This window comes from Grampus griseus (genome assembly GCF_964374135.1).
Source record: "Grampus griseus genome assembly, chromosome: 14".
Classification (NCBI taxonomy): Eukaryota; Metazoa; Chordata; class Mammalia; order Artiodactyla; family Delphinidae; genus Grampus; species Grampus griseus.
The window spans coordinates 66,405,588-66,431,994 of NC_139008.1; the positions used below are offsets into that span (position 1 = coordinate 66,405,588).

General features: G+C 44.4%; 1 protein-coding gene across 3 annotated transcripts; it reads right to left on the bottom strand.

Moving 5' to 3' along the window:
• Nucleotides 1-1,528: 1,528 nt before the first annotated feature.
• On the bottom strand, nucleotides 1,529-20,573 carry DSN1 (DSN1 component of MIS12 kinetochore complex). Of its 3 annotated transcripts, none has more exons than XM_082669486.1 (11): nucleotides 20,311-20,573; nucleotides 18,703-18,745; nucleotides 18,151-18,477; nucleotides 15,773-15,846; nucleotides 15,053-15,125; nucleotides 13,132-13,219; nucleotides 9,153-9,212; nucleotides 8,678-8,752; nucleotides 7,003-7,150; nucleotides 6,046-6,133; nucleotides 1,529-5,464 (listed from the first exon to the last, which is right to left on the bottom strand). In XM_082669486.1, exons 2-11 carry the CDS (start codon nucleotides 18,728-18,730, stop codon nucleotides 5,361-5,363), a joined length of 1,065 nt encoding a protein of 354 aa, XP_082525612.1. In that variant the 5' UTR covers nucleotides 18,731-18,745; nucleotides 20,311-20,573; the 3' UTR covers nucleotides 1,529-5,360. The 3 variants fall into 3 exon arrangements, with proteins under 3 accessions (XP_082525612.1, XP_082525613.1, XP_082525614.1); XM_082669487.1 differs by having other exon boundaries at nucleotides 18,151-18,528; XM_082669488.1 differs by lacking the exon at nucleotides 18,703-18,745 and having other exon boundaries at nucleotides 20,458-20,571.
• Between the last annotated feature and the right edge of the window lie 5,834 nt (nucleotides 20,574-26,407).

A 26,407-nucleotide genomic window follows, 5' to 3' on the forward strand; every position in this document is an offset into this window, starting at 1 on the left:
TGGATTCAGCTTCAGAAGCTGTTGCCACATTTCCAGCAGAGTTGAAGAATTTGATTGAAGAGAAAGGATACCACCCAAAGCAAGTCTTCATGTGATGAAACTGGGCTTTTCTGGAAGAAGGTGCCCAATAGAACCAAAAACCATCTGGGAGTTCTCTTTTTTTTTATAAGTATGAGCCACCCATTCTCCTTGTTTGGCCCTTGCAATAAAACTTTCTCTGCTCCAAACTCGGACGTTTGGGTTTGTTTGGCCTTATTGTGTGTCAGGCACACAAACTTGCATTCGGCAACAAATCTACCTTCATAGAAGTGCAAAGGAGGCACCAGGTCATAAAACATGGAAGAACAGATTAACTGTGTTACTCCTGGCAACGCTGCAGGGCATATGTTAAAGGGAGGAGTTGTGTACAGAATGAAGCATCCACAATCTCTCAGAAACAAAACCAGGAATTATCTGCCCATAGTCTGACAACATAATCAGGTGAAAGTTATCTTGTTTATGAACTGGTTCCACCAATGCTTCTTTCCAGAAGTGAAAAACATTTGGAAAAGGAAGGGTTGGAATTTAAAATCCTATTACTAATAGACAATGCACCTGGCCATCCTGAATCTGCCATGAAAATGAAAATGTCAAAGTTGTATTTTTACCTCAAATACAACCTCATTGCTTCAGCCACTTGACAAGGCATCACTTGGTTTGTCAAGGCCACGTACACCTGCCTGATATTTGATCACATTTAGTCAGCAATGAACGCAGACTTTCATCTGGACATAAAGCAGTGCTGGAAATCATTCGCTATTGCCAACGCAATACATTCATCAAAGCTGCTGTGAAGGAATTAAAACCAGAAACTGTAAATGCCTGTTGGTAGAACTTATGAAGTCGTGAATGATTTTAAAGTTTACTGAGGCTCGATGGAGAAGTTAGGAAACTCATTCACGTAGCAAGACAAGTTGGTGGAGAAGAATTTGCCGACATGCTTGATGGAGAAGTGGAAGAACATACTGAAGGCCACCGAGAAGTGTTAACAAGCGAGTTATTGGAAGAACTTGTGGAGTCATCTACAGAGGAAGAGGAAGGTGAAGAACCTGAAGCAGAATCAGCAATGCGGACATTACTGAAACTTGCCAAAGTGTTTCGAATTTCACAATCAATTTCAAAATTATGGAATATGATCCTCAGATGAAAAGAAGCACTGTAGCCATTCATGATCACCAAAGGGTTACAAACTCTGCAGCAACACTGTGATGAGTTAAAGAGACAGCAACTCCAATTACAATGTTCTTCCAAAAGCTTTCAGCAAAGAACCCTTCGACTATCTATTGTGGATCCCCAACCATCAACGTCATCTGCTCATGACGTCCAACCATTGACATCATCATGGCTTCATGATCCTCCTTCTGATGTATGGTCGGGTCAATAGTAGCCTAATGCTATGTCACTTCATCACATAGGGATTGTATCATCTCATATCATCTGTGAGAAGGGTGAGTACAAGACAATACAACATTTTGAGAGTGAGACCACATTCACTTAAATTTTATTACAGGGGACTTCCCTGGCAGTCCAGTGGTTAAGAATCCACACTTTCAATGCAGGGGGTACAGGTTCGATCCCTGGTTGGGGAACTAGGATCCCACATGCCGCATGGTGCAGTCAAAAATTTTTTTGAATTAAAAAAAATTTTTTTATTACAGTATATTGTTATGATTGTTCTGTTTTGTTATTGTTGCCGTTAATCTCTTAATGTGACTAATTTATAAATTAACTTTATTGTAGGTGTGTATATATAGGAAAAAACTTAGCACATATCGGGTTTGGTACTGTCTGCAGTTTCAGGCATCCACTGGGGTCCTGGAACGTATCCCCCTTGGTTAAGGGGGCAGTACTGTAGTTTTCTTGCTGTGGAGTCTCCCTGGAGAACCTTAAACTAGAACTGCTCAGAGGGAGGGTAGTTGAGTGCTGTGTCTGGCTGGCTTCTCCCATTCTGCCGAGTTGCATCCTTAGGAAGCCCCTAAGAGCTCTTTACAGCAGCAGGCCCCAACCTTTTAGGTACCAGGGACCGGTTTCATTGAAGACAATTTTTTCCATGGACGGTGGGGGGCTGGGAGGTGAGGATGGTTCAGGCGGTACTGGTCCACAGCCTGTGGGTTAGGGACCCCTGCTTTACAAGGCACAGCATCCTCCTTTGACGTGGGCCCTGAGAGGTACCCAAGGTCACATGGCACCTAGCACAGGGTTTGGCATGAGGAAAGGGCTTAGTAAGTTTTTGGTGAATGAACCAGTAACTTAAGAACTAGATATAGGACAGGGAACTCTACGCAATACTCTGTAATGACCTATATAGGAAAAGAATCTAAAAAAGTGTATATATGTATATGTATAACTGATTCACTGTGCTGTACAGAGAAACTAACACAACATTGTAAATCAACTCTACTCCAATAAAAGTTAAAAAAAAAAACTAGAATCCAAGACAGGGCTCCTAATTCCTAGTCCTCCACTGTATCACCTCTACTACAGCCACCAGCCACACCATCTCCTTTTTAGAGTGCAACATGAGAAACGGAATTTTTTTCCCCCAGAATGATTACATTAAGCTTAATTACACCCAAATTTAAAAAACACCAAAATGTACAGGACATACTCTCTTCCTTGAAAGAGCTTATAATTTGATCTATTATTTCTTTAGTGTTAAGTATCACTGACTAAAAGCAAGGTATTCTCTTAACTAAAGTAGGGCAAACGGAAGAATATTACCAAACATCTAAAGGGCTGCAACTGTCTATAGTATTCATCAAGTGCAATTCCTGAACCAAATTTGGGGAGAGGGAGAACTAATACTGAGCACAGCCTTTTATTATGATTTGTGTTTATTTGTTAACATTTACTGAGTGCCACATGGGGTCTAGTTGACCCTCCACTCCTGTATATATGTTCTTGGTTAGATTATTAAGCCCCTCCATGCCTGAGTTCCTCATCTATAATGACAGAAATAGAAGTTATCTTATAAAGTTGTGGTCTATATGTGTATAGAATACTCAGAGCTTATTATTCTTTTTCTGTGCTCTATCTTGCATAGCTGTTGAAGACACAAAAACATACTTCCTATCCTTGGGCTTAAACAAATTCTTATCAACAAAAGATGTAATACAATGCAGTAGATAAAATGGGGCTGGGGAGGTACAATCACCTTTGGAGAGAGGGGATCTCTCCCCATTTCACAGAAAGGAAATTGAGGATAAGGATGAAGATTCACTCCAAATTCTACACTCTTTCCACTATACTATTCTGCTTCTGAGAGTAGGCAATTCACACCACTCCTCTGATTCTTAAAAGCTTTCCTCGGGTCTGTCCAGTTTCCCTTCTTGCTCTACTCTGGACAGTATTATCTACTCTTAAGGCTTTAATAACTGGGTATCAGTAACTTCCAAATTTTATTTCTAGTCCAGGTTTTCCTACCCAGTTTTCCACCTGTATATCCAACAGTTCTAGTTGACATGTTTGGCATCCCAAACTGAACTGCAAGCTTTCCCATCTCATTATCTGCTCTATTACCCACCCCCTCCATCATATTCATACCACTGTTCTAAACTTACGTTATTTAATCTAACCCTTATAGCATCCCTGTGATATAGATTCTATCATTCCCCCAATCTTACAAATAAGAGGTTAAATAACTTTTTCTCGGTCAGTTAATACGTGGCAGTTAGGCGTTTGTAACACGTAGGTGACACGCCTGCTATGTTCCAGACACTGTGGACGACTCTTCACACTCATCCATTGCCAACTCCCAGCACAGGTTGTCATTCCCCACCTGATGACTACAATAACCCAACTGGTTTCTCACACCCACACATACTTGCTTCTGTCTGTTCTCCAAACAGCAACTGGAGTGATTTTTTTTGGCTGCTGCCGTGTGGCATACAAAATCTTAATTCCCTGACCGGGGACTGAACCCACGCCCCCTGCAGTGGAAGTGCAGAGTCTTAACCACTGGACCACCAGGGAAGTCCCTGATCTTTTAAAAATAAAGCTCTGACCCTTTCTCTCTGTCTCTCAAAACCTTCCAATGACTTTCGATTATCTTTGTCTCACGTGGCTCTTACACTTTTCTCTCTCCCCTCAGACCTTTGTAAATGCTGCTCCTTTTACCTCAAATAACTGCCCTATTTAACTCCTTTCTCCTTCCCAAGTTAACGAAAACATCACTTCTGTGGAAAAGGGCTCTCTTCTTGTTCCGTGTCTTCTTGTTCCCTTGTCCCCACTAGACTGTGAGCATCATGAAAGGAGGTCCCAGGTCTGTTTTTGTTCTTTGCTCTCTTCCCAGTTCCTGCAACTGTGTGTGGCATACAGCAGGGGCTCTGCAAATCTATGAAAGAATAAGGAATGTAGGTCAAAGCAAGGAGATATCACCTCTCCCTAACTAGTGCTTAGGCGAAGGCTTAAGACTTAGGATAATGACTGGGTATTTACGTGAAATGGATTTTGTCCTAATAGGAGGATCAGAGAATAAGAGACACTAACAATAAATTAGTTGGGGTTTTACTGGAGTTAATGCTGAGGCGTATCTCCACACTACTGTTCACTTCCAGATCCTGGCAAAGAATCCTATTTTCTGCTGAGCCTTCCCTGCCTTTTCATTTTTTTATACACTCAAAATATACACAGAGACAAGGGAAAGCTTTTAAGTATGCGCCATCTTATACTGCAGATTATTAACAAATATGGAGAACAATGAAAAGAGGTACTTAACCCCTTCTTGCCATGAATCCAGGATTTAGGATGTCGACTCAATATTAAAAGCTAAAGCACACTACAGACATCAGGATACAGAGAATGAGAGGAACCTCCTTCAATCTGGACATGTTGTGATGTGATTTATGTATCCACACGATGCTAGCAATGCTCACAACTCCTCTACCTAAAACCACCTTCGAAGCCACACTAGGCGTCAGTCTCATTCCCTTTACAACCAGAACGACCCCTAAAATGTTTGTTGGATTCGGCCCTGAATGACTTCGCGTTGTTTCAAAACCTGAAAAACATCTTCACAAGAGGAAGGTTTCTGATCACGAAGGACGTTTAAAAGAATGGGCCACTAGTTCTGAAGGTCATTCCAAAGCAGAAGTCTCAAGCATTTTGCACATTCTTGGAAAAAGTTTCTATATGACATTCTTTCAGATGCATTAATTCCATCATTTTAAGGAAAAAATCGAAGTGCTTTATAGTCAGCCAGTTATCTTCAAAGGCAACAGGGCAGACGTCACAGCTTAGCCCGTTGTGCAGTTGCCGTGCGCTGGGGCACTCTTCCTGTTTCTCTCCTCTGGAGCATCCTGTGGCAGAAAAGCTGCATAAGGTCACTGACAAGGTTTAGAGCAACGTGTGCTAGGTTGCTTCCGCAGCTGAAGCTTGAGCAGTTTTCGAGCTGGTGAAGGATCTAATTGTTGCGTGCTTCTCTTCCCTGCAGAGAAAAGGAGCCACAAAATAAACTTCAATTGAATTCAAATACCATTTATTGAAAACTTACTGTGTGGACACTGTGCCAGACACACAGAAGGGCATTCCAACAACAAATGAGAGCATGTGCCCTCTACGAGACGGCAGTCTGGTAGGAAAGCCAGCTGCAACTACAACCACAATACCATCCAATGAATAATGAAATGAAGGGATGTATAGCACATAATTTAGGGCTGGAGGTGGTCAGGAAAAGTGACGGATAAGTAATGTCGGTGTCACTTAGTGGATTCTTGAAGAATGAAAAGGGAAAAAAGGAATGGGTGTTTCTTAAGTCTTGGATTTACCCAAACAACACAGTTTGTGGAGATTTAATTCTCAGTCTCCTGTGCTTCTGTGGAATTTACATCTACAAATTTCCCATCAACTTTGAGTACCCACAACGTAATAGTTATTGTGAGGGGAAAAGAAACCCCACCAGATATAGGCCTTGCCCTCTGAGACCATATGTTTTGAAGGGCGGTGTGTATCCGAAGGGCTATGAGACATAAAACAGTACAAGCTCTGGTCCCCTTAAGACAGGCTTACCGAGCTGTACTGACACCTTCTGGAGGCACTGGGTACTTTCCTCCATAAAGGCGTGCAGCTGCTTCATGGATCCTTGCAGTTCGTCCATCTGCAGACAAAAGACAGCTGTCAGTTGTAAGGGTCCAGGCGTCTCTGAGGCTCCTCAAACATGTCAGGCGAGCTCCTGCTCAGCTTTGCTTTTGCTGTTCTTTCAACCTGGAATGCTTATGCCAGACTTCCCCACTCCACTCTTCTCCACACCGCTCCGTGCCCCAGCAGGCTGACCTGCACAACCTCCAACAAGATCCCATGTCCTCTGGTTTCTGGGTGGGCTTGGCCAAGAGGGAGCCAAGTGCGAGGGAGCTGAATGAGGTCAGCGTATTTTACCCAGGCCTGCTTCCAGAAGGGTCATCTCGAGTTAGCTGTGTCTCTCAACTGAACGTCATGGCTCTCTCAAAGCATCCCACTCACTATATGACTCCCTGCCAGGTGCCACAGTAACTGTTCCTCCCTCCAGCCGACAGGTATAGCTCAGCTGCCTCTAAGCCCCAGATTACTTTTGGTTTCCTGAAACCCACACTTTTGTACTTAGCCCCTCTGTAAACAGACCCTCCTTGAATTATCCTGTATCAAATGCCATGTGCTTCCTGTTAATACTTGGGTTGATAACACTACTATTCTCCAAAATGTCCTCATGGATCATTCCTCATTTCTTTCAAGTCTTATTAAAGTAGAACCTTAGCAGGACCTTCAACCCCTCTATATAGCAACCTACAGCCCTCCTTCCACCTGATTTATTAACACTTATCACCATTTATTCGTTTCTTCTCTTCCATTGTCTCTCCATGTTTCCCCAAGGTAGAGCTGAATATACTCTTATCTCATCTAATTACGCATATTCTCCACGTCTTTTAATTTCCAAGGATGACAAGGTAGCAAAGCTGGATAACTCAACAAAAGAAACATGACCCAACTTACCACCAACTCCATACAATCAAAGACTTTATTCTGGTTCTGTAATATTTTCTGGTAGTCAGGCTTTGTATTAAGGACTTCACTCTGGGAAGACCCAAGATATGCTGTAGGTTCCACTTCAACTTCAGTATTTTTGGTTTCAGTTGATCCTCTAAACACAAAACAAAAGAGCTTTCAAATAATTTTACTATCATTTTCTGGGGAAAACAGTAAAGATTACCTAGGGAAAAAACCTCCTAGAAGGCTTTATTAACCTCAATCAACATTCTTACACCCTGTACTGAAAGTACAGGCTCTCTAACTAACAGGAGATTCTGAGATCATTATCCAATATTAATATTTTTATACCCCTGGACTCCAGGAAATGCTAGAAGGTTAGCTGACTCCACCTAACAGTAAGGTCCATTTACAAAAAGGACTACACTTGGGGTAAAGCCAAAGCCTGCTATCCTGAAGTCAACGTCTATAATCTTTTACCAAAGAGATGCTGGCCCACTTCAATTATCTAAAGTAACTGAATATAGGGAATTCCCTCGAGGTCCAGTGGTTAGGACTCCCGGCTTTCATGGCCGAGGGTGTGGGTTTGATCCCTGGCTGGGGAACTAAGATCTTGCAAGCTGCACGGTGTGTGGCCAAAAAACCCCAACCACAAACTGAATATACTGGACAGTTCATGAAAACTGATGATGACGCTTTAGTAACAGCTACTACAAGGTACTGAGCGCGTACTGGGTGCCAGACACAGCTAAGCACTTTCCGTTCAACCTTACTTAACCCTCACAATAACCCAACGAGGTATGAGCTGATATCACCCCATTTTCAAATGAGGCACTTCAGATTGCCCAAGGTCACAGAAGTAAGGGGTCGTCAGGGTTTGAACAGAGACAGTCTGCTTCCAGAAGCATTCTTCTTAACTATTAAGCTATGCCCCATCAGAAGTTTTTATTCTGAAACTGCCATCTTATACATTATCTATCTTCATAAATGGAACATTTAAAGGGTGAAGAAAGTAACTAATAACCATCAATGCTGAGACTGGGGGCATTTCTCCAACTGTGTTCCTCAAAGCACGGCTCTAAGAGGCCGCTTCTGCAATTACTATTTTGGCTAATGTTTTATAGTTCCATTTCTAGCTAAGATTCTGTTTGGGAAAAAAGCTTAAAATCACTGGTTTGGATGGTAAAATGAAATCAAAATCTAGCACTTACCCATTTTCTTATGCCTTCAAGACCCAGACAAAGATCCTCTCTCTCCTACACCTCATCTTCCATTACCCATTTCATGTCTGTATCTCCATGAAGGCCTGGCCAGGGTTCTCTCCCATACATGCAGCTCAAAGGCCATGTGCTCATTGATGTCCCTTGATACTGTTCTTGGCCCAGCCCCAGGTTGCCAGGTACAGGCCAGAAATGTGCCTGTCTCCCCCAGGATGTGGAATGGCAGCCAAGGACACAGAACAGAGGCAATTCTGTTCTTTGACTGAAAATAGTGACAACTCTTCCTTGCCTTCCCCCTCGCTCTCCATTTACAAAGTGCTAATATACACGTTACAGAGATCTGATGAGTTGATTGGCCTCTAAGAGTGGATTCATCGTTCAATTTGTGCTAAGAGAACTGAAATCAATTCAAATCAAATTCCACAAGGTAAAAGCTTCCTATTTCCTGTCACAGATCTAACCTGGATATGATCCCTTCAGCCTCCTCCTGGTAGCGCAGCAAGAGCTGATCCCAACTCTGACGTTCTAAAGAAAACCTATAGGAACAGAAAAAAATTCAGTTAATTTTTGATCATCTCACTCTGAATCACTCAGGGCAACAATAAGTGTATTAGGTGTCTACTCTGGTCCTAAGATATGAATAAAAAGGTCATAAAAGGATGAGAAAGCATGACCAATTCAGAGGCTATTAATTTAATCAAATCAAACATGAGTTCTTAATAGCAAATCCACATCTTTAGTCTCTAGACTCCATTCTATGAAACTGGCCATCAGTACAGCCCATAAAATCCCCGTGTGCAGCTGTCTAACTTCCAGTGGGGATACACTAGTATTGACACACTGAAAAGTATGTTTACTATTCCTTTTTCCCAGGTTTAGTTATTTTCCCCAGATGGATTTAGATTTTCCAACAAAGGTTCACTCATTTTCACTTACTTTGTTATATATTCCTTCATCTCAGCCACTGATGTTTCCAGAGACAAATCTGGTGCTCTTCTAGAATACAGACAGGATGATGAGATTAACACAAACCTTCCAAGAGCACTTGCTATGGACACCTTACATAATTTTAATGGCAATAAAACATGTTCAGAATTTATCTTTCTTTAAAAAAAAAAAAAACTTTTCTGAAGATTTAAATTTATTTATTTATTAAAAAAGTTATCTTTAATTTATTTTTTTTTGGCTGCATTGGGTCTTCCTTACTGCATGCAGGCTTTCTCTAGTAGTGCTGAGCAAGGGCTTTGTTGTGGTGTGTGGGCTTCTCATTGCGGTGGCTTCTCTTGCTGCACAGCACGGGCTCTAGGCGCGTGGGCTCAGTAGTTGTGGCACACGGGCTCTAGAGCACAGGCTCAGTAGTTGTGGTGCACGAGCTTAGTTGCTCCGCAGCGTGTGGGATCTTCCTGGACCAGGGCTAGAACCCGTGTCCCCTGCATTGGCAGGCGGATTCTTTTTTTTTTTTTTTTTTTGCGGTACGTGGGACTCTCACTGTTGTGGCCTCTCCCGTTGCAGAGCACAGGCTCCGGATGCGCAGGCTCAGCGGCCATGGCTCACAGGCCCAGCCACTCTGCGGCATGTGGGATCTTCCTGGACCGGGGCACGAACCCGTGTCCCTTGCATCGGCAGGAGGACTCTCAACCACTGCGCCACCAGGGAAGCCCGGCAGGCGGATTCTTAACCACTGTGCCACTAGGGAAGTCCCAGAATTTATCTTTCAACAAATATTTATTCTTGGGCTCTATTTCACTTTTGCACCAGGTAACAGCTTTCTCAGTGGGTCTCTTCATCATCTATTTCTCTCACCAATTCTAATTCGCACACAGCCAGATTAACCTTTCTTAAAATATTCCTTTAATTTTTTTCCTTGCTTAAAAATTCTGTGACCTTCCACTGCATTCAGAAGAAAACCCAAAACTCCTTAACCTGGCACTTAACGTTCTCTTAAGGTTCTGGCTCTGTCCAGCTCATTAACTTTGATTCCTATTACCCTTTATCTATTCGGTCTCATATAGTGCCATTCAGCATCAAACATCTGAGGGTTTCAATCTCCAAAGTTTTGTTCACGCCGTTTTTTAGCCTCTTCCCTTCCCACTAATCAAAACCTTAATATCTTTTAAGAACCAACAATACTTTTCCATATAACCATCTTGTCTTCCCACTTAAACTGAAGCTACTGGTTGGATATGTTTTACTTAAACCAATGCCTCGGCTCTGTAGGGCCATTAATCCTAAAGGAAAAGCAGGAGGCATTGAAAATGCCAAAATTTTGCAGATGTACTTGGTACTCTACCTGGCAAAAGCAAATCAGTTGTGTCACCGTTCGTGTTTTCCTACCAAGGCCTGTGAGAAACAGCCTCTATCACCTCTGGCTGACATGCAGCAGCCTGTGGCTTAAATATACTGCATTAAGTTACGGGGATATAAACCTTATTGCTGTTTCATTACCACGCAGAGGTCGAATATGAGCTAAAGAATAGCATCCTATATTCATCTTCCAACGACTGGTTGTGGGCAACCCAAGCGATTGTATTATAGTTTAATTAATGGAATAAGAAGGGAATAAATAGCTTCAGTGCTGCCTGACAAATGTAATTCTCTCATGGTAAGATACGCACAGTGAAAAACAATAAAGGAGTGCTGATGGAAAAAATATATATATATACTGTATTAAAAGAGAAGCTATGTTGAACTAAAGTATTTTTCATTTCCTGAATAGTAATGTTAATTCTAAGGATCCATAGAAAGGTAAACCTTTGTGAAGTCAAAAGTGTAAGCCCAAGTTACATGATGTGTTACAGGCTGTGGGTAGAGGGGTGGGTGCTGCCCCTGAAGAGGAACGACCAGTTTGGGGGTGCGACCGCAAAATTTCTCCTAATATTCTTGCTTGCCAACAGCTAAAGAACATAAATTTATCTCCAACTTGCATGGCTAGTGAAGATCTGAAGAGCACTTTTCCTCTCAGCTTTCCATGGCTGGCTCCTTCTCACCATCCAGGTCTTATAGGTCTCAGTGCAAAGGTCAAATCACTAGAGGACTTCTCTGAACACTCTAGCTAAAGGTGCCCACCCCTCAAGTCACTCTCATATTTACTGACTTCTTAGATTATCACTATCTGAAATCATTATTTTCTATGTATTTGTTTGACTGTTTCTCCTATTACAATGTATATGAAGAGAGATCTTGTTTGATTATTTACCACTATTTATCTCCACTTCTAGAAGAGCCTGGTACATAGGAGATGCTAGATGAACGTTTGTTGAGTGCATGAACAACTGTCTAATTAAAATAAAAAGTTTTATTTCTCCAAGGAAGACATACAGATGGCCAACAGGCACATGAAAAGATGCTCAACATCGCTAATTATTAGAGAAATGCAAATCAAAACTACAATGAAGTATCACCTCATACCCATCAGAATGGCCATCATTAAAAAGTCTACAGGGAGTTCCCTGGTCTCCTAGTGGTTAGGATTCCAGATTTTCACTGCCGTGGCCTGGGTTCAATTCCTGGTTGGGGAACTGAGATCTCACAAGCCGCGTGGTGAGAAAAAAAAGTCTACAAATAATAAATGCTGTGGAAAAAGGGGAACCCTCCTAACACTGTTGGTGGGAATGTAAGTTGGTGCAGCTACTATGCAGAACAGTAAGGAGGTTCCTTAGAAAACTAAAAATAGAATTACCATATGATCCAGCAACCCCACTCCTGGGCATATGTCCAGAAAAGATGAAAACTCTAATTCAAATAGATACATGCATCCCAATGTTCATAGCAGTATTATACAATAGCCAAGACATGGAACCAACCTAAGTGTCCATCGACAGATGAATAAAGATGTGGCATATGTGTATACACACACACACACACACACACACAATGCAGTATTACTCAGCCATAAAAAATAATGAAATAATGCTATTTGCAGCAACATGGATGGACCCAGAGATTATCATACTAAGTAAGTCAGACAAAGAAAGACAAATTCCATATGATATCACTTATATATGGAAACTAAAATACAACACAAATGACTTATTTACAGAACAGAAACAGACTCACAGACAGAAAACAAACTTATGGGGGACTCCCCTGGTGGTCCATTGGTAAAGAATCCGCCTTACAATGCAGGGGACGCGGGTTTGATCCCTGTCAGGGAACTAAGATTCCACATGCCGCAGGGCAACTAAGCCCACGCACCACAACTACTGAGCCTGCACGCCCTGGAGCCTGTGCACCACAACTAGAGAAGAGAAAACCTGCACAATTAGAGAGAAACCCACACGCGGCAATGAAAGATCCTGCATGCCTCAACGAAGACCCTGCGTGCTGCAACTAAGACCCAACGCAGCCAAAAATAAATAAAAATAAATAAATAATAAATGTAAAAATCTTTAAAAAAGAAAAAATAAAACAAACTTATGGTTACCAAAGGGGAAAGGGGGTGGGGAGAGATAAATTAGGAGTTTGGGATTAGCAGATACAAACTAGTGTATATAAAATAGATAAACAACAAGGTCCTACTGTATAGCACAGGGAACTACATTCAATATCCTGTAATAAACCATAATGGAAAAGAATATATGTATATGTAACTGAATCACTTTGCTGTACACCAGAAACTAATACAACATTGTAAATCAACTATATTTTAATTAAAAAGTTTTTAGGGACTTCCCTGGTGGTCCAGTGGCTAAGACTCTGCAACCCCAATGAAGGGGGCCCGGGTTCGATCCCTGGTCAGGGAACTAGATCCCGCATGCCGCAACGAAGATCCACACACGGCAACAAAGATCCCGCGTGCCGCAACTAAGACCCAGTGTGGCCAAATAAATAAATATTAAAAAAAATTTTTTTTAAATAAATAAATAGAAAGTCCTAATTCAATTATAATTTTGGACAGAAGAGGAATTGCTCTTACCCTTCTGAATCTTCAAAACATTTTTGTAGAGTTCCATCACTTTCCAGTCTGTCTGCAAAATGTTTCAATTCTTCAGAAAGAGAAGATGCTAGAAAGAATAGAATAAAATTTTATGTTATAAAATAAAGAGAATACAAATTTTCACAGTGAGCTGCTGACAAAGATATAACGTACTTAATGTGGTCCCAGCTCTACGGTCCCCTGTTACATTCTCACTCATTTAAAAAAGTGGTAAAAATATGCAGGAAGATTTTATCTTTTCTCTTTGGATAGGTATAGATAAAATGAAAGACAACTCCTCTTTATAACATTTATAATAGTGTTTTTTACACTTGACTGGTGAAAAAAGCAGTTAAAAAGATGTATCTGGGGCTTCCCTTGTGGCGCAGCGGTTGAGAGTCCGCCTGCCGATGCAGGGGACACGGGTTTGTGCCCCAGTCCGGGAAGATCCCACATGCCGCGGAGTGGCTGGGCCCGTGAGCCATGGCCGCTGGGCCTGCGCGTCCGGAGCCTGTGCTCCGCAACGGGAGAGGCCACAACAGTGAGAGGCCCGTGTACCGCAAAAAAAAAAAAAAAAAGAAAGATGTATCTGCATGGACATTTCATTCTTTTCAAGCGATTTGATCTGCTGGCACTGGGTGGAAGAACATTACAGAAGTCAGGCAATGGGCAAGAGTGTAATGAGAAATGTTGGAGACAAATAAAGAATTATGGGCATAAGGTAAAAACAGGTCTCTGCTTAAATTTGGAAGAGTTCACAATTAAATTCAGGTGAGGAATGCAGAGGGGGAAAGATAGGTTAAAACAGCTATCAAAATAACCTGGGCATATCTACTTTAATTATGGTGATAGTGCAGTTCTGAGATAAATAGCTTTAACTGGCAAGTAAGTCTGAGTTCATGTATTTTCTAGGTCTTTTAAGTGGGTAACACTGAGTATTTCTGACCTGGATGATTGTGTAATGACACTGTAAGGAGAATAGCTACTTTTTGGAAAGCTGAAAACTGATTCCAGGAAAGAATATTTGTAACTTACATCACAAACAGCTAATTTCCTTAATATATAAAGAGTTCCTACAAAATCAATACAAAAGAGCCAATATCCCAATTTTTAAAAGTGAACAAAGGATATGGACAGACAATACACAGAAAATAAAGCACAAATGGCTCTCCTCTAAAAATATGAAAAAATTATTATCCTCTTCAAAAGAAAAAGAAAAGATTAAAAGTACAAAAAAATACCTTTTATCACCAATTAAATAGTAAAAAATCTAAACTTTTAGTTACAGTATAATTACACTAGTTAATTTCCAATCTAGAAATTTATCTTACTTTTACTTGAATATGTGCCAAAAGGTTTGTATAAAAAGGTATTCATTATCCATTCATTGCAACAGTAGAAGACTGAAAACAACTCTAAAAGTCCATCAGTAAAAAACTGGTTAAATCAAATATGGTACATTTATAAAATGGAGTATCATGGAGCTACTAAAATGTCAAGACGGCTCTATAAGTGTGATATAGAATTATCTGCAAGATAAATTAAGTTAAAAAAAACGCAAGGTAAAGAACAGTGTAGAGTGGTTTACTCATTTGATTTCAATGGATAAATGTTTAGAAATGCGATAAATCTTTCTGCGAGGATACACAAGAAGCTGGTGACTGCAGCTGCCTCTGGGAGGGAAGAACTGTGATTGGGGTCACGGTGGAAGAGAGGCTCACTTTCTTCACTTTTGGACCTTCTGAACTTCATAAACATAGACTCTTATTTTTTTTAATGCAACTCCCCAAAAAAGGAGGGGAGCTGGTTTTGTGAGGCAGCAGTTCCTGTAAATGGGGATCCTGAGAATGGGGCTTCAATTGACCTTCATAGAAGGTACAGACCAAGGTCAAAGCTCACTTGTCTAGTCTTAGTAACTTACCTTTGGCTCTAAAATTTTCAAGACTGAAGCCCTCAGTGCCCCTTAGGAAAGGTTCAAGTTTCTGAACAGAGAACTAAATAAAGAAAAGCATTTTCAGTACAACCAAGATTTCCCAGGCCAGTCCCGAGTTCATGTAATTTTATGATGTTTAATAAATGTGAGTAAACATGATTTAATTCTACACCTAAGATTTTTCATATAAACAAAACAAAATGAGAAAATCAAAAGGTAAGGGAAAAACTCTTTGTTGCCTAGACTATATGATTTGATTTTTGATTCAGGAAAAACAATGCTCATTTAATTCACACAAATGACTTGCTTATCTAAACTGATGTGATCACCAGTCAGCCATATAACACCAACTTAGAATGCAGTCAGACCTCAAATGACTGCTTAAACTTAGATTTGACCTCCACTCACTGTAAATTCCCATCATTTGCTGCCAGTGAGCAAAATATACTAGATCGGGGAAATCTGACTGTTAAGTGCTCAGCGACAGCAGCACCGATGGGACTGGTAGAGCCTAGTCCAGAGACAGATCAGCTCCTGGGATTAAAGCTGGCTTTTAAATTAATCCCACTAGAGAGAAATATCTTTTACCCTTTACCGATAAATCACACAGTATTTGATCTCTCTTTGGGGATGTCACAGTTAACAGTTTAAAAAAAAAAAAAGAAAAGAAAAGAAAAAGAAAGCATTTCCCAATCGTGAGACTCTCACCTGGAAACTGGAAAGCAGGAGACAGCCCAGCCGTTTGCTTTCTGCTATGTTGACACTGATGGATCTGCAGAGCTCTAACATAAAATATCACCGCATTGAAGGAGATGGATACTTACACAGTTAGCAAAGTAAAAAAAACTGAAAAATTCCCTCCCCCTTGATGCAGTCCAACTTAAGAAAACCCAAGCAGCCTTCTCTAATTAAAGGGAGAATTCATATATAGTCACATCTAATTTGTTCAAGATCACCAAAGAATGACATTTACCCATTGTGCATCCTAACTTTGAAAAGTTTTAAGAACCTTTTATGTACTACATTAAAATCTTGTCTTGATAAACAACGTAGAACGTAAAAAAAAAATTTAACTCCTTTTATGTTTTATATTCACCATTTGAAGAAAGGAGGTGGGATTATTTCAGTATTTCTATGACAGGCACTGCAGTGTGCTTTAAATACTGTCTTGGGACTTCCCTGGCAGTCCAGTGGCTAAAGACTCCGTGCTCCCAGTGAAGGGGGCGCGGGTTTGATCCCTGGTCGGGGAAGTAAGATCCCACGTGCTGTGTGGAGCAGCCATGAATGAATGAATGAATGAATGCATACATACATTGTCTTAAGAATCTTCTTATAAACTATGAGCTCCATTTTACGGATGGGGAAATTGAAGCTCAGAGGGGATATAACTTGTTTGAAGCCGAGACTGGTGGAGCCAGAATTCAACCCCAAGTCCATCACCAAAACCTGTTTTCCCACTAATACCATGCTGCCTCTCCTTAATGACCTAATGATACATTAATAGTAATTTGTTGAACACCTGCTATCTAAAAGGCATTTTATTAAATGCTATACACACCTCATCAAAACTTGAGGCAAGTATCTTATCTGGGTGAATCTTTTTTTATTTTTTTCCCCACACTGCCCGGCATGTGGGATCTTCCAAGACCAGGGATCAAACCACTGCCCCCTGCAGTGGAAGCACGGAGTCTTAACCACTGGACCGCCAGGGAAGTCCCAAGTATCTTATCAACTCCATTTGACAAAGGTTAGGTAATAGGTAACTTGCTCAAGGTCACACAGTGAGTCAGCCAGAACTGAACGGGCATTTTACATAATTATGCCACTGAATCCTCAAACAACTAGAAGACATAGATACTGTTTTTTCGATTATGTTCATTTAAAAACATCAACTATTATACAGCAAAGGAAATTTGCTTTGAGAATTGGGAGAGAGACATGTTTTTGCCCTCCAGCTTCAGCTGGCTGTGTTTTTAAAGTTCTTTTGTGCCCTCTCTTGATTACTTCTCCTTGCTTTTAGTCATGAAAAACTGGATACCTTCTGCCTATAACCAAAGAAACTTGGCAAGTGGCTGGTAGTGACCAGGAGATAACAAATCTTATTATGCATCAGTAATTTTCTATTACACAGAACTTTAGGCCCACATGCTCTGGAACAGAGATGCAGGTTAGGGCAATCTTAGGAAACTGAAGCTTCTTGGCACGTCCATGGAGTAAAGTGCATGTGCCTAATTGTGGTGGCAATTTTCTGATATGCTACATGGCTGTTTTTACCCAGAATTCCTTCTAAACATGAGACCATCTGGAAGTGAGGTGATGTCTTTAAAATAATCACCACAGCTTAACACTTGAACTATTTCTTTACCATGTGCCAAGTACTGTGCTATATATCAACTCATTTAATTCTCACACAACCCCGTAAAATAGGTATTATTTCATCCTGTTTACTGATGAGGACCGTAAGGCAAAGGAGGTTAAGGGACCTGCTCAAGGTCACACAGCTAGTAAGGTCTTCCTGAAATGTGTTACTTTCCATATTAAATCTTGTACTTCAATGCTTACTGAGATGCTATTATTATAAATTCATACAAAATTACATTCAAATACAGCATGTCTAAAAAACTAGGTTTTTACCCTAGATATTTTTATGTGTCCTTCCCTCTGAGATATTTTCAGTTATAAAGCCTAAAATCAGGTAGCGACCCATCCACCTTCTGTTCTGCTTAAGGATATGAGGCCGAAAGCCACAGGAAGAAATCTTTACTTCTAGCAAAGGTGAATGTTGAACATTCACTTAGCAGAGGTGAGTGTTGAACAACCATAAATCAGATTTTCTGTTCATGGTATAGATTACAGTGGGTAGCTAATAACATGATATCAATAGCAATGATACTGAATACTTACTAGGTGTTTGACATCAGTACTTATAATCTTAGGATACTCCTACAGATGAGGAAACTGAAGCTCAGAGAGATTTGCTCAGTCACATAGCTAGTAAGCAGCAAAGTCAAGTCTATCTGTCTCCCATACCTCACTGCCTCTTATCTGAGCTGGAACTCCATTGTCTTATGTACATGGCACCCCACCTGTGATGCCCTGATGAAAGGGAGGCAGTGACTTCCGCCGGTTCGTTTCTTTCATACTTGCTCGCCGCCAGGATTGCCTCCTGTCTTGATGACGGGCACACTGTTCTTTGGGGGACAAATAAAGGGACCTGGATTGAAGTCCTTCCTGGTGGCTGGGATCACAACTTTCCCCCTTTTTAGGGCTAGAGCCAAGGTGAATCTGTTTCTTTGAAACGCCTTCAGTCATCTCCAGGGAGGTGGACGAATTACCACACGCTTCCGCAGGGTTGGGATCTGATTCCAATTGATGATCATGAGTCTTAGATGCCACTGGTTCCTCTTCTAGCACTTGTTATAAAAAAGTCAAAATACAGAATCAATCCCATCACAGCTAAGTATCTGTGCAAAAAAGTGGAAAAAGGAAATGTATGCCCCAGATCATGGAAACACTGAGGAAGCATCTTTGCAAATACGTGAGTAAGTGCTTTCAAGTCCACCAGGAGCCAGGAAAGTATTTAGGTAAAGCTCAGGAACCTGAACCCAAGAGGTACTGAATGTCACTACAGTACTCACCTTCTACAATCTCTGATCTAGAAGTCATCCTGGGTGGAGAACCCTGAAAACAGGAAAAGGAGGTGATCTGTTCTCCACATTTCAGTCCCAGGCTTGCCGGGGATTTACTACCCCAGAATCGGCCTTGTGCTTTCTAATCTCTTTGAACTGCCCCTCTTTGCCCCATGAAATTCTACCTGCCTGAGAAGGTCCAGTCCAACCCCGCCTCACCCACCTCCTCCAGAGAACATCTGCACAGCTCATCACCCCCTGTTCTCAATTTCTACGGAATTCATCTCTAGAAATACTCACCTTAACACGTAGCCCATCTTATTTCCCAATTATTTTGTGTTTAACAAGCGCCTAAGTGCATAGTTCAGTTGATGGCATTATGATCTACATGGTCTTCAAAACATGAAAAAATCACATTATCCTTGATTAATTCTAAGATCCAAAGGCCTGTTCATTCTACTTCCAACAGTCTCTACAACTCTTCCCCATTTCCGGTTATCGATTTAGTTCAGATCTCATAATTTCTACCACTCTCCCCCACCTCCCTCAAGAATCTAACAGTCTCTCCACTAGTTTTTCCTACATGCAGCATTGCTCCTCTCCAATCCATTCTTATTTATTTTATTTATTTTACTTTTGGCCGCGCCGTTTGTGGGATCTTAGTTCCCCCGCCAGGGACTGAACCCTGGCCCTCACAGTGACAGCACGGAGTCCTAACCATCGGACCGCTGGGGAATTCCCTCCAATCCATTCTTTAGACAGCAGCAGAGATTCCTCCAGTGTACTCAACACCTTCCAGAAGCTAGTCCTAACTAGTACCCATTCCTGCTTTCTCCTGCCACTCCCATTCCATGCACCACTTTTGACTCTTTGCACACATTGCCTGTAAAGCTTATTCATCCTTCCCAATCGAGCTCAAGTGTGAAGCTTTCACACCACTTCTCTTTGACAGAGTTGGCTGCTCCGCTCCACCCCTAGGTCTTCCTAGCACTGGTTGTAAAGTCCGTTTACATGTCTGCCTCCCCGGCCAGACTGTATTTCTAGAGCCTGTTACAGACAACTAACGGATTGGAAAAGGGCAGGGACACGACTGAGGCATCTCTACATCGTCTATGCTTCCCCCACCCCCATCCCCAACAGAAATCGGTGCGTTGTGGGGTGCTTAGTAAAGAGAAATGAATATATGCGACGGGACAACATGGCAAAGATAACAGAACGAGGGGTAGGTCGAGGATCTACATCGCCCCAGTAACGACTGTATCACTCAGTTGAAAGCCTGGATAATAGCAGCAATCACTGTCGCCCGCTAAGCGCTTATTACATGCCAGGACCTGTGTGTGTATGCAAACAATTTACTTGCATCACTATCCCGTTTAATCCTTTCCACAGCTCTGTAAGTACCATCATCAATTCCACGTTGCAGATAGAACTGAGGTTCAGAGGGGGCAAAAGCCTGGCCCAAACTTGTTGTGCGGCCAGCCTGGAGCACAGGCGAAATTCCGACCCCGGCCTGAGACCCACCCCCCAGCCTTCAACCACTGTTCTGGAGTTTAGACCGCTGGCTCGGCAAACAGGCCCCGACCGAGAGGCGCACCCCGGCCTCGGGTCTCCTCTTACCCGGAGGTGGCTGCAGCGCCCCCCTAGTCCCCGCTGTCGGGGGTGACGACGGGTTGGGTCTGGGCTGGGCCGAGGTGTCCGGCCCCAAAGAGGATGGTGCGCGGGTAAGCGGGGCCGCGTACAGGGAGAGGTCTGCGACTTCCTAACCTCAGAGCGACGCCCGTCCAGCCCTAAGCCTCCGTCCCCGAAAAACAAGGCCGCAGGCCACTCTCCGCGGCCCCGGAGACCTCCGCACGCCCTGCGCCAAAGCGTCTGCTCCTTCCGGGTCTGGGCCCGTTTGGCGATCCGCCGCCCGCGCCAGCCCCGCCTCCGGTGAAACTCCCGCCAGCCGAGGGCGCATGCGCCGGCGGCGGCCTCCACGGCTCGCGCAAGCGCACACGCAGAACGCCGGCTTCACTCAAGGTGCATGCGCAAACTGGTGTTCAAGGCTCTTGTTGCCCCGCCCGCTTTGTCCAAGTTCTTCCCAGCCCAGACTTTGCCATGTTACACCTCCTCAGCTACGCCACGCCCAGGGAGTCACTAACTGGGTCCCATCACACCAGCGTATCCTTTGCGCCCAGTATGCCTAGAGCGTTTCTAAGAGGGGGAACAGAGGTCCAGGGAGGTACTTGCCAAAGGAATACAGGGCATTAGCGGGTGCGCAGTGATACCTGCTCCGTCGCTAGGCCGTGGTCACCCCTCCTTTTATCTTCTTAACGCTGAAAATGTGGACCATGACTCTTACACTTTTTCCGGTCCTTTTGTAGCACGTATTCTCCCTTTGTGGTCCCTTCTATACTTGGCAAACTTCAAGATCTCTCCTTTGTAAACTCACTGCAGGCCAGCCCCTCCCCAAACTGCTTGCCTCTCCTCTCGTCATCCCCCATTGCTTCTACTCCTTTGCTCAAGCCATTCCCTCTGCCTGGGAAGCCCTTCAAGCCTTTTGTTCTTGGCAAAATTCTCCGATTTTAAGCCTCAGCTGAGGATTCATCTCTCTCAGAGCCTTCTCTGAGGCCCCAGGCTGAAAAGCAGATCCCCCTTCTGTGCTCCCAGAAGCCCAACCTGTGCCTGGTCCACTATCCCTTGCTGGCTTGGGGGCTCCCAGATAGCAGACTGCTGCTTCAGCACCCAGCATGATGCCATCAGAATGTCCCCTTGCAGGTGCAGTCCTTTGGGATCTGAAACCTCCAAGTGTTGAATTACAAGCAGTCCACAGAAACTGAAAGAAGGGTTGGTGAGCAACAGCTGGAACGTGACTGTGATCATCCTTCTATAGCAGCTGTGGTCCTTGGAAAAGTTTTCTGGTGGTAGGCAGAAATCTGCCTTCCTGAAATTTCCACCATGTGGTTCCAGCATGTTGGCTACCAACAGACATCTGAAAGCAGAGGTTTGCTCTTTATTCCTTGAATATCACTTTCTAGAGCCCCGTTCCTTCTCTGCTCACCCTGCTCCTTCAATTACTACTCGCTTGTCAATATCCCAAGAACAGAACACAGCCAGAACTGGCCTTCCTGGGGCACAGTGGGTCTACTGCTTCATGGAATCCAGACCCAGTACATCCTCTATGTCCCTTCTCTGCTTTCAGTTCTTATGTGGCTCCCTACTGTCCACAGGATGTGGACGCCCCTTCCCTCCTAAGGCCCTCTGTGATCTGACCCAGCCTCTTTCATCACGCCAGTGACTTCTTTCCGTTCCCCAGTTCTGCTCTTCTTTCTCCTAGGCTTTCACACATGCCGTTCCCTCCACCTGGGACATGTCCTTTCCGTCTCCTGCCTACGACACACCACCATCTCCTTCATCTGGTCCTCTCAAGCTTAGGTATCAGTTCAGATGTCCCTCTGCAGCCTTTGCTGATTCCTCCCAGCTCCCTGAGCACCCTGGGCTCCTCCTGGCCATTGACATTTGCTTTCCTGTTTTTCAGGTCCATATATTGTTATCCTCAATGCCTAGCACAGGCCTGGCTATTGTTAGGCCCTCAAAAAAGAAGAGATCTGTATAATTTTCATGTGGTTGCTGGCTTCCAAGATGGCCCCTAATGTTCCCCACTTCCTGGTCTTCATACCCTTGTATAATCCTCTCCCACAAGGAATAGGGCTAATCTGTATAAGCAATAAGATACTGCAGAAATGACAGTGTATGATTTTCAAGGCTTAGTCATAAAAGACATTGTAGCTTCTACCCTCTTTTTCCATATATCACTTGCTCTGGGGGAAGCCAGCTGCCATGTTGTGAGGATGCTCAAGCAGCCATATGGAGAGGGCCACCTGGGGAGGAACTGAGGTCTCTTGCCAACACTGACTTGCCAGGCATGAGTGAGCCACCTTGTGGATCTTCCAGCCCCAATCACGCCTTCACATGATTGCAGCCTGATTGACACTTGACTGCACCCTCCGGAGACCCTGAGTCAGAACTACTCAGCTCCCGAATTCCTGACCCACAGCATCTGTGATATAATAAACGTTTGGAGATAATTAATTCTACTGTAATAGATAATTAATCCATGTCCTTTTTTATGATAAATTTTTGAAAGTCTTTTGTAGAAAGTTTCAATTCCTTTTTTTTTTGGCCACACTGTGAGGTTTGCAGGATCCTAGTTCCCTGACCAGGGATTCAAACCCATGCCCCCTGCAGTGGATGTGCGGAGTCCTAACCAATGGAGCTCCAGGGAATTCCCTCAATTCCATTTTTGATGACTCTGCATTTATTTCTCAGTGGTCATACCACCCTTCATGGGAGACTCTGAGGTGTCAGCAGTCAGTAGCCAGGAACCCCTGGTGGCTCCTCCCAAGTGACCCCCAAACCAGCCAGCTGGCTGTGGCATTCCCAGGGCTCCTTCCTTCCCAGGCAGCTGGGTGTGGGGTAGACTCAAGTTTCAAATCTGCTGAGCACCCCACCCACCCAAAATGAGAAATCAGAGAAGAGGCCAAGTCCATGGAAACTGTTCATATGACATACTTTATTTCCAATCTACAACCATTAAAAACGCTTTGTAAGTTTACACTGTACAGTTATTCTCATGTCTGAAATAAGACACGGGGGCAAGGAGAGCTGGCGGATTGGACCATGGTTGTCCTAGCACCCAATCCATCCTGGGAAAGAGCCTTCTGAAGACAGGAGTGGGGAGGAGAAACAGCGGACAGGAGAGGTGGACAGTTTGGCCCAAGGATGCCCTTAGTCCCTTCCCTCCCAAAGGCCTTTCCCTGGGGAACCCTTAGGGCCCACAGCTGCAGGGTCCACACCAGGAAACCAGGATGGTCAGAAAGGGGGCTTCACAGTATTGGTGGGGTTTGGGGAGGGAGGCCAGGAGGAGGAGGAGGGACAGCTTCTGGCTCTCTTCCCCAGCCGCTGGGGGTTGGAGCTGCTTTTTGGCCTTGTCTACAAGGTGTCCCTAGAGGTGAGAGGTGAGAGGAGAAGGAGCTGGCTGGGGATTTAGGAGTCTTCCTTTGAGGAGTTGTTTCTTTCCATTTGAAGAGAAGCCATAAGCCTATGGTGAGGTTTCCAAGGGATAAACGGTCTCACGGTCTTTTGTCTCCCGCCCCCCCACCCCAGGATGCCCACCTGCTGCCCAGCTGGCACAACCCTACACAATCTCTTGTAAAACCCAGACAAGTAGGAGAAGTGGGTAGGACTGGAACCAAGCCAGGGGCAGGGAAAGGAAAAACGTATGCCTTCTGCCAGCCCTCCAGTTTCCAGGAAGAGGAGAACATAGTTTTGTTTTGCTTTGGGTAGGGGCAGGGAGGGTTCGCAATCTCTCAGGAGTCCAGATGAGGTTGGTGTTTCCTGTTCCTGGTCAGGGCCAGCCTCAGTCCCTCACCAGGCCACACTATTTGCTGGTCTAGGTCAGCAGGTGGCAAACTCCTGTGTATATCAGAATCACCTGGAGGGCTTGTTAACCCCCCCCAGCTTGCTGGCCACCCCCGCCCCCACCCAAGGTTCTGTTCCATAGGTCTTGAGTGGGCCCAATACTTTGCATGTCTATCAAGTGCCCAGGTGTTGCTCCCGCTTCTTTGAGAACCTCCAGGCAACATCCTCAGCAACCTGGTGCCCCAAGACAGTGCCCGGGAGCTGGGCCACAGCTGGCAAGGCCCTGCCTTAGAGGCACCAAGATATCTGGGAAGCTGCTGGGCACAGACTTGTGGTGAGCCCCCTGTGCGGAGAAGTAAACTAAGGCACAGAGATCAGCGGCGGAGCTGAGAGAGGAGCCAGGATACCAGGGCCCAGTGGAGAGAGGATGGTGATGCAGGACTCCAAAACATGAGGGATGCTCTGGGGCCCTAAGGACAATCCTCGTGCTTATCATAAAATCATACAACCAGACAAACACAGAGAAGTTAAGACATCTCCTGGGCCAGGTCTCCAGACTCCTGGCTGAGGTTCCTTTTCATGGGAGCAGTTTGAGTGGTATCAGAATGGAGAGTGACAAGGTGGCCAGGCCCTGACGACTTCGGCCCTTCAAGGATGCTTAGGGGAAACCAAAGCTCCTTTCCTTAGACCCTGGGGTCCAGGGGGCTGGTGAAGGGCAGGAAGGGAGTGGAGTAGGGCTGATGGGATACACAAGGTAGGGTCCAAGAAGAGTGCAGGAGGGGCGGGGAAGAGCCCTGGGCAGGCGACTCAGGCCCAGCATCATGTCACCAGTCCCCTTCCGTTCTTGGGTCTGTGGACTTTGCAAACCGCAAACACTATTGGGAGGGGTAAGGGGTAGTGCCAGGTTGGGCTACAGGTTCTGCCAAGGGCAAGCTGTCCCAGAGGCTGTGAGGCCCAGGGGAGAGTGGAGAGTATGGGGGATGTCAAATGGACAGACAGATGGACGGATGGCCAGGGAGAGAAGAATCCAAGCTAGGCTGTACCTACTTTCCAAACAAGGCCATGTGGGACAGGGCAGGACAGAGGAGGCCAAAATGGGGGATCCAAGTTCCCCCCCAATTCCCAGTGGAGAGTGTTGGGGTCTTGCCGGGAGGCTGTGGACAGAAGAAAATGGGGCTCAAGGGTGGGATGGGGGGATGTCTTTCTGGGCTTGGGGGTGGTGGTCACTGAGGCCAAGCCCAGCCTGAGGCATTGGGGAAAGGTTCCCCCTTTGGTGTAAGGAAACACAAAATAAAACAGAACCCAGGGAATACAACCAGATCTGAAAGCAAACCTCCGGAGTTGGGAGACCACAGACATGGGAGGATGGGAATGTGAGGCTGAGGGCGCAGGGAGGGAGTTGCTGAGGTTACAGGGAAATCCACGGGAGACGAGTGGAGCCGGGGAGGCCGTTCTGGGAGGGCTGAGGCATGGGTGCTACAAGGAAGCCTGAGGCTCAGAAGAGGAAAACCTGGCCATGGGTCAGGGCCACTCAGTCTGCTGGTGGGAATCGGCTGGAGAAGAGGAGGCAGGATGAGGGGAAGCTTCGGAGGAAGATATTAAAAGAGAGGATGGGTGGGCAGTGGGGAGCGAACATACAGCCCAGAGAGAGGAAGGGGTTCAACCAAGACCACGGAATGGTAGGTGGGGGGTGTCTCACCACTGGGGATGCAGAACCTGATGGGAGTCAGGAAGCCTGGGTTCTGGTCCTGATTCTGCCTTTAACCTGCTGTCTGACCTTGGGTGAGACACTCTGTCCCTTCTCTGGGCCTGATTCCTCATCCAAAAAAGTGAGGGGGTTCGACACAAAAAGACAAACACTGTATGTATGATTCCACTTATATGAGGTGCTTAGACTAGGCAAATTCATAGACACAGAAAGTAGAACAGAGGTTACAGGGGCTGGGGGAGAGGGATGGGGCGTTATTGTTTAGTGGGTATAGAGTTTCAGCTTGGGATGATAAAAAGTTCTGGAAGTGGAGAGTGGTAATGGTTGTATCAACACAACATTGTGAACGTATTTAAAGCCACTTAAAAATGGCTATGTCTTATGTATGTTTTGCCACAATTTTAAAAAAAGTGAGGGGGTAGGTCCAGTTTATTTTTCTTTCTATTCACTAAGACTAGTGAGGGGTGTATCACCCCTAGGGCCAGGGCACCAGGAGGCTGGTGTGGGGACAATGAGTGTGATCGGACCACTTCCCATGGGTGTAGAACCTTATGTTTTCCCAGGCAGATTCCCAGGCACAGTACTGTATTTGGTCCTCAGCACAGC